Source organism: Cyprinodon variegatus, unplaced genomic scaffold (genome assembly GCF_000732505.1).
Source record: "Cyprinodon variegatus isolate N-32 unplaced genomic scaffold, C_variegatus-1.0 Scaffold784, whole genome shotgun sequence".
In the NCBI taxonomy this organism is placed as follows: Eukaryota; Metazoa; Chordata; class Actinopteri; order Cyprinodontiformes; family Cyprinodontidae; genus Cyprinodon; species Cyprinodon variegatus.
The window spans coordinates 234465-241836 of record NW_015151237.1 but is presented as its reverse complement, the minus strand read 5'-3'; the positions used below and the strand labels follow the sequence as shown (position 1 = coordinate 241836).

The window sequence follows — 7372 nt, the reverse complement described above, 5'->3', positions numbered from 1 at the left end:
GACACAACTAATCGATGATTAAATTCGTTGCCAACGCTTTTAAAAGTCGATTTTTATCGATTTTATCGATTCGTTGTTGCAGCCCTAGTTAGGACATAGCAAAAAAGTTAACACAAAAGTGAATACATTACTGTTTTTAAGACACATCCTGCAGCTCTAAGGAGGCGCTCGCTGTCAGACTCGATCAAAAGATTGCAGAATATGTCTCCGACATGTTTACACCCCAGCAGCGCGGTCCAACATTTAGGGCTGCCAGTGGAACCAAAAGTATTTTTCTGCTGGTCCTTTGCACGATTAATTCCATCATTTTGCGGGTTATTTTTTTCTGACCGTCATGGAGAAGCATGTAGCCAACTGTTTATTCTCTACCTGCCATCTTTTTTTTCCTGCAGTGTGCCTCAATAACTCATCATACTGTGTCAAGTGCTTGTTTTTAAATGCCACTTTATTCGTTGCATTGATGCATTTTAACATCCTTTATCTCCAAGGGTTTTTTTCCGTTGCTAGACTCAAACTTCACATTAATCTCTAAGCACATAATTTCCATATGACAGTGCTTAGGATTTGCTGGCGCGCAGCGAAGTGTGAAGTTAAGGGGGAGATACACTGCAGGCTGCAAAATAAGAGACACAGTTGATCTGTTTTAGCAGTCGGCGATCATCGATCACCTCATTTTTCATGAAAATCTGCCAATTATGATCAGGGGCCGATCGGTCCGCACACCACTACTTTGTACCTTAGCTTCTTGTGATGCTTTTTGTTCAGTGAAGTTCTCTAACAAACTGCTGAGACCTTCTCAGAGCAGCTCCATTCTTACAGAGACTTTATTACACACAAGTAGACTTTTAACTAGTAATAAGGCTGCATTGGATTTTATTCAGGTTTATTGTAGAAGTTGAATGATTGTGTTGCTTTAAGATTATTATTTCGTCAGAAGCTGATTGTCATGCATCATTTTCCTTCAAGTATGTTTTACCTTCTATTTCTCTATCCTGTCAAATCCCAGTAAATTGTGTGTCTGTATTGTGATTTTAAATGTAAAGAAACCGTTAGAGATAAAATAAAAATCCATCACATCTTTAAATTAGTTTGTACATTGTGACTGCTACTAAACGAAAATGTTGAGTAAACTTTTGTTTCCTTTTGTAGATTCATCTCCCAGCAGAAGCAAGCACAGTTCAAGTAAGCGTTCCCCTGATCAGCGTCGATCGCCGCACACTAAAAATAGGCACGATTCAGATTCCGACCAGTCGCCTCCACGAAAAAAGACCGCAAATAGAGAGGCATCCGACTCGGATCAATCTCCGCCAAGGAGACGTCAAAAATTAAGACAGGACTCTGATTCTGACCAGTCCCCACCTAGACGGCCACCACGAGGCGGAAGAGACTCAGATGGGGACCTGTCCCCGCCTCGTAGAGGTACTGCCTCACAGGTAAGTCAAAAAAATAACCTAATGCCCAACATTCATTTAACAAAAAATGGTGAATTTATTTAATTTTATGTTTTGTAGCAAAGTTTGTACTTTTTCCGTACTTTTTATAGGGCCCTAGGATGCTTTCTGGGGTAAAAGCAGGTCTGGTTTCTACTGATGTCTTAAAGAAAGAAAAGGAAGAGAACCGACGACGAGAGAAAAGCAATCAGCCACTAGAAGGTTGGTTTGATCTTTTCTCCTTCTTTCTGCTTTTATTAGATTGAATTATGTAAAATATAATTTTAATTCTCATCTTTTCTCATCATAAACATTGATTGTGTCTAAACTATTGAATCCAAAAAATCTAGCCCTTAATTTTGGTTTATGTACTTTGACTAGATGATTCCCGAAATGCCCAGACGGTTTTCCGAGACAAAAGTGGTAAAAAGAGGGATCTGGATTCAGAAAGAGAAGAACAAAAGAGAAAAGCGGGAGAAAAAGCTGCAAAGGATGAGAAATATGCCCAGTGGGGGAAAGGGTAAATATGGGTTGAAGAGTAAAGTGTTATTTAACACCTGAAACGTGTAATTGGGTTTATTAAATACAAATGTATCTACAGCTTGGCCCAGGGACAGATGCAGCAGCAGAAGCTCGATGATGCGCTACATGAAGCCCAGAAGCCATTGGCGCGTCACTATGACGACGAGGATCTTGACCGTATGTTGAGAGAGCAGGAAAGGGAAGGGGATCCGATGGCTGCGATGCTCAGGCGCAAAAAGGAGCGCAACACAAAAACACAAGGTTTGAAACATTTCCCTACGTTTTTTGAATCATCTCTCTCGATGAAGACAGTTTTTTGCAGCTTAACAAAGAGACACCTCAGCAAGAAGTTTTTCTTATTTGATTCACAGTGAAACCTCGATACCAAGGGCCTCCGCCACCTCCAAATCGGTTTAACATTCAACCCGGTTATCGGTGGGATGGAGTCGATAGGTAAAGCTTTATTTATGCAATTGATTATCTTCAAATGCAGCTAACAAAAAGAGTGTATTTTTACCGAAGCAGTTATATGCACAGCATGAGCAACTAAAGGTTTAGTTTCCTTTTCTTTCTGAATTTCTAAGACTGCTGTGATGACAATCTTGTTTTATGTCGTGTCTTACAGATCCAATGGATTCGAACAGAAGCGTTATACACGCATAGCTGATAAAAAAGCCGTTCAGGAGGCAGCTTACAAATGGAGTGTGGAGGACATGTAAATGTAAACCAGGAGCAGACTACTTTGCTGATAAAATAACTGTAACTTTAACAAATATTTTGATTGGCTGGAAAGTTTTTTAGTTCCATCTAATTCAGTTTGTTGCTGTATTTAAGCCGCATCACAATGTAAATAGCCAGAAAGTACCATCATCTTAATGACTTTGTTATGCAGCCAAATAAAGATACTTAGTCTTCACAGTTTTTATCATTAAAAAAATGTTTTTGTAAAGTTTGTGTGGAGTGTTTTTTATTGTTTCTTAAGGTACACCAGAACCAAACCAGGTTTAAGTGGTTGTAGGTATTTTAAGTAATACAGCAGTAGGATAGGGTATGTACAGTGCTGGGATTTGGCCTTTTAAGGCTTCTTAAAGGTTTTCTTTTTAGACTATCATACACATTTTAAGATCAGTTTTTAAATGACGATTTTATTTGTCCTGGATATGTATATTTAAGTCAAGTTCCCTGCATCTTCTGTTATATATTTTTCCCTTGTGTAACTCAGACCTGGGTACCAGACCTACAGAATCAAGAAATAACTCAAAAGAAGCATCCCAAAACAAAATGTTGAAATAAAGAGGTTTTGTCGAGCTTATTTTATGATTATAATTATTGTGATAACTTGATCTTTTATGTGTCTCATTACATCTTATAGAATAACTGACCACAAAATTGAATTTCATCCAGAAAGTATTTAAAGAGAATATCCACCCAAGTGCTCCGAAGTTATACAGCAACCATGACAGGGGGGGAGGCTGTTTTCATGCTGGCCATGTTTACCTCCTGAGTTAACTGTTGGCCTTCCAAGAATTTTATGTCTTGAAAACTCAAATATAGGTAAAGATCTTCCTCGTTCTGCTCTGTTCCTCTTTTATGTACTATATTGTCTTTACTGTATGAAAATGTCTTAGTGCTCTAATCTGCCCTATGTAATTAGTTAGACAGGCCAAAACACACCTGCATTAACCCCTTTATAGGGCACTCAGTGAAGTGCTTTAAATTCAAAATTTCAAGCCAAGCGTTTTAGTGGAGGACCGAAATAGACATTATTTCTTGTAACATTTAGAACTATATGCTTTCAAGGTAATTTTAATTAAAAAAATAAAACTAATATGGTAAAAAAATATATATATATAGTTATTCTATAAGAAATTTGTGAAAAGCACTTTCAAAAATTGTTTTTTTTTTTTGTTCTACATAACCCTCAGAAGATTGATGCTGATACCGAAACAGTATTTATTCTTTTTCTTTACTTGTTAGTTTTACATTTTAAATTAACTTTTTAACCTTTTCACTAATCCTATTAGATATAATTTACTTTTAACTTTAAATTTACAGTGGGTAAGATATCACATATAATACACGTCAATAGCATACTGTTGGTGTGACCTTGCAGTTCCTGCAATTCTACGATTTTTCCCTGTTTTCTGCAAAGTGGTGTTTATACCGAGTTACCAAAAATACAATCGGAGAACCCCTGTGGCATAGGAACCAATTATTTGTGACCTCGTTTCCTTACGGGCTATTTTTGTGGATGCACCTCGACAATCCGAAGGAGCAATCAACGGTAGTATGTAGTATCTTGATCATAATGATTTATTAAAGGCCTGAAAACCCACTTCAGCAAAAATGTCCGACTGGTGTGCGATAGCGAAAGATTACAACCCACTGAAAGCTGGTAGCATCGATGGGACAGACGTGGAACCTCATGACCGGGCGGTATGGAGGGCCATGTCTGCCCGCTATAAGCCCAACAAGGGAGTCGTTGGAGACCCGCTGCTAACGTTGTTCGTGGCCCGCTTGAACCCCCAGACAACTGAAGAAAAGCTGCGGATGGTTTTCTCAAAGTACGGCGACATCAAGCGGCTCCGACTGGTTCGGGACATCGTAACGGGCTTCTCTAAAGGATACGCCTTCATCGAGTACAAAGAGGAGCGCTCCGTGAGCCGGGCTCGCAGGGACGCTGACAAGCTGCTGGTCGACCAACACGAAGTGTTTGTGGACTTCGAGCAGGAGAGGACGCTGAGAGGATGGGTGCCACGGCGGCTCGGTGGTGGGTTGGGCGGTAAAAAGGAGTCCGGACAGCTGCGTTTCGGCGGAAGAGACAGACCCTTCCGGAAACCGATCAACCTGGGACCCGGAGTCACTCAGGAGCGAGGAGGGGAGCCGAGGGCCAGGGAGGACAGGCCCCGGTATAGAGAGAGCGACAGGAGAGATTACCGGGACAGGAACAGAGAGGAGCGCAGATACAGAGACAGGAGATGATGATGATGGTGTTCTTGCTGTTTTTAAGGTGGTCAGATCAAAATATTGCGGATTGTTGATCTACTTGATGTGACTTTTCAGTATGTTATCACAAATTGATCAATGTGCCTTTTACTGTGTCTCAATTTTGGAATAAAGCAGTAAACGTTTATTTCCTGTTTCTACATATCAGGATCTGTTTTGTTTTTTTCATCGCCTTTGGTTGTCTGAAAATATTATATCAATATATTTTATAATATTTTTACTAATTAACATTGTGTGAGGTTTTTTCTACTGTTGTTTTGTCATTACACTATCCAAGTACAGAGTAACGAAATTCACTCTATGGATTTAACCCATCCCTTTGGGAAGCAGTGGGCTGCCATTGTGCAACACCCAGGGAGCAATGTGGGGTTAACCAAGAGTGGCAGTCTGTGGGAGTGGGGCTGGAACTAAGAACCTCAGGATTCCAAGCCCTATGCCCTACCCACTAGGCCACGACCACTCCCCTTATAAAGTATTATACTTTAAGACAGAATTATCGTTTGATACAGTTTAGAAGCCCATAGAAAATAATCTCAACAAAAATATATTTTCCATATGGGAAGATGTAGATGATGTACCCATTGAGTTTGTCTGGATAGCGTCTGTGGACAACAGTACCATTCCTCCAGTATCCACATCAATTAAGACTCTGCTGAAGAAAATTGTTCCCAGACCATAATGATGCTACAAGCATGTTTCACTATGGAGTTTAGAGAGATGTACAATAATTGTTTTTACTTGTAACTAACCAGAGTAGATGTTTGCCCGTGTCTTTCATTTAACCAATGTTGGATTCTTGTAACTCTTCCATGAAGGCCAGATTTAGAGTTTCCTACTAGTAGTCATTCTTTCTGCTCATCCAGAACTAATGCTTTACTTGCTTCTAGGTTTGCTGCTGCATCACTGTCTTGATCACGCTGAGGGAGAATTCTGAAATCCTAAACATGAAAACAAAGATCATGTATCCATAATTTCAGTACGTCTTAGTCATATTAACACACAATGCAGTTTCAGTTGTTGGAGATTATTGTGTCAGATCTCAATTCAAAGTTATTGGGGGGGTGTTTCCTAGAGTCGTTGACCCATCAGTAATCCCTCACACCAAGCATGCATGCAGCATCTGTGGAAACAAACTCCCGTTTAACAGGAAGAGACCTCCAGCAGAACCAGGCTCAGTGTGATAAGCCTTCTGTCAAGGCTGACTGGGGTTCAAAGAGACAGACGCGGACGTACAAAATGAACATAGAAGCACTGGTCTGTAGATAATTTCTATTTAGCTCTGTCTGATAAGGAAACAGCAGAGAGAACATCATGCTAGAGATTAAACTAGCAAACACTGCAAAATGGGAGAATAGAGAAAATGAAGCAGAATAATAAAAAGTGGCCCCTATGTCCTCCAGCAGTCTAAGTCTATAGCAGCATATATCTAAACAGATAGCCCAGGATAACCTGAGCCACTTTATATCTAAGCTTTATCAAAAAGAAAGTTTTAGCTTAAAAGTAAAGTCTGCCTCATGGACTAAAACTGGTAGTTAGTTCCACAGGAGAGGAGTCTGATAACTAAAAGATCTGCCTCCCATTCTACTTTTAGAAATTCTAGGCACCTCAGATCTGTTGAAATATAACACTAGGGCTTTTGACTTTATAATCTGAGATCAATTTAATCCATCCAGATAAAGAAATTTACTAATCAGTGTCTTTTCCAAAGAAAAAAATTCTGTTTCAGTTTGTGTTTGTTATAGTTAGCTATAATAACCCTGTTGTGAGAATATTTTGTCTCGTCAAAGGATTTATAGATGTAAAAGACGTTTCAGTAACCTTCCTTTGCATTGCCTCAGGATTAAAATAGCAGAGTTTTATCTCAAACATGACTGTACTTGTGCAGGTTAGCATTCAGAAGTCTGTGTCACCTAAATAAAGACAGATTTTGTTCTTCCACTTCCATTGGTCCCATAATAAGCCAGTTGAGGTTACCTTTTTTGTGCGCAGTGACAAAGCAACAGGAGATGTCAACAGTTTACACCTGACATCAGGGCTAATGTTGATGTTTTCAGGCTGTAGACAGCAATGAGTTATATTCCTCCATTGAAAGGACAGACAGGATAAATCTTATTGTGTGATTTTGTCTGAGCTGTTTGTTAAATTTCCCACCTGGAATCACTGGGTGTCAATAGTCACCATTGTACTTATCTTTTTCCAGATACACTGCACCTCCTGCTGTTTCCCTTTGAGGATGAGGGGCTTCTTCTCTGTATGATCGCTCCTAAAGTTGATTAAAACCTGATCATTATTTTATTTCATACATTAACTGTGACTCGTGGCTTCCTCTTTCTTTCTTTCTTTCTTTCTTTCTTTCTTTCTTTCTTTCTTTCTTTCTTTCTTTCTTTCTTTCTTTCTTTCTTTCTTTCTTTCTT

At 39.4% G+C, this 7372-nt stretch overlaps 2 protein-coding genes across 2 annotated transcripts in view; both read left to right on the top strand.

Annotated features, from left to right (window-relative positions):
* Positions 1 to 3204, top strand: part of bud13 (BUD13 homolog) — a 7583-nt gene extending 4379 nt beyond the window's left edge. The window contains exons 5-10 of the mRNA XM_015396218.1: positions 1150 to 1433; positions 1544 to 1652; positions 1812 to 1950; positions 2032 to 2213; positions 2324 to 2405; positions 2578 to 3204. Of these exons, the coding sequence (XP_015251704.1) occupies positions 1150 to 1433; positions 1544 to 1652; positions 1812 to 1950; positions 2032 to 2213; positions 2324 to 2405; positions 2578 to 2671 (890 nt within the window). The 3' untranslated portion in view covers positions 2672 to 3204. The remainder of the gene's footprint in view (positions 1 to 1149; positions 1434 to 1543; positions 1653 to 1811; positions 1951 to 2031; positions 2214 to 2323; positions 2406 to 2577) is intronic.
* Positions 3205 to 4181: 977 nt separating this feature from the next.
* snrnp35 (small nuclear ribonucleoprotein, U11/U12 35kDa subunit) lies at positions 4182 to 5165 on the top strand. Its single transcript, XM_015396225.1, has one exon. It carries the CDS (start codon positions 4299 to 4301, stop codon positions 4932 to 4934), a length of 636 nt encoding a protein of 211 aa, XP_015251711.1. The 5' UTR covers positions 4182 to 4298; the 3' UTR covers positions 4935 to 5165.
* The last annotated feature ends 2207 nt before the right edge of the window (positions 5166 to 7372 follow it).

What these genes read in the sequence shown, in the direction of transcription:
- snrnp35 (XM_015396225.1), top strand. Translation starts at nt 4,299, where the DNA reads ATGTCCGACTGGTGTGCGATAGCGAAAGATTACAACCCACTGAAAGCT.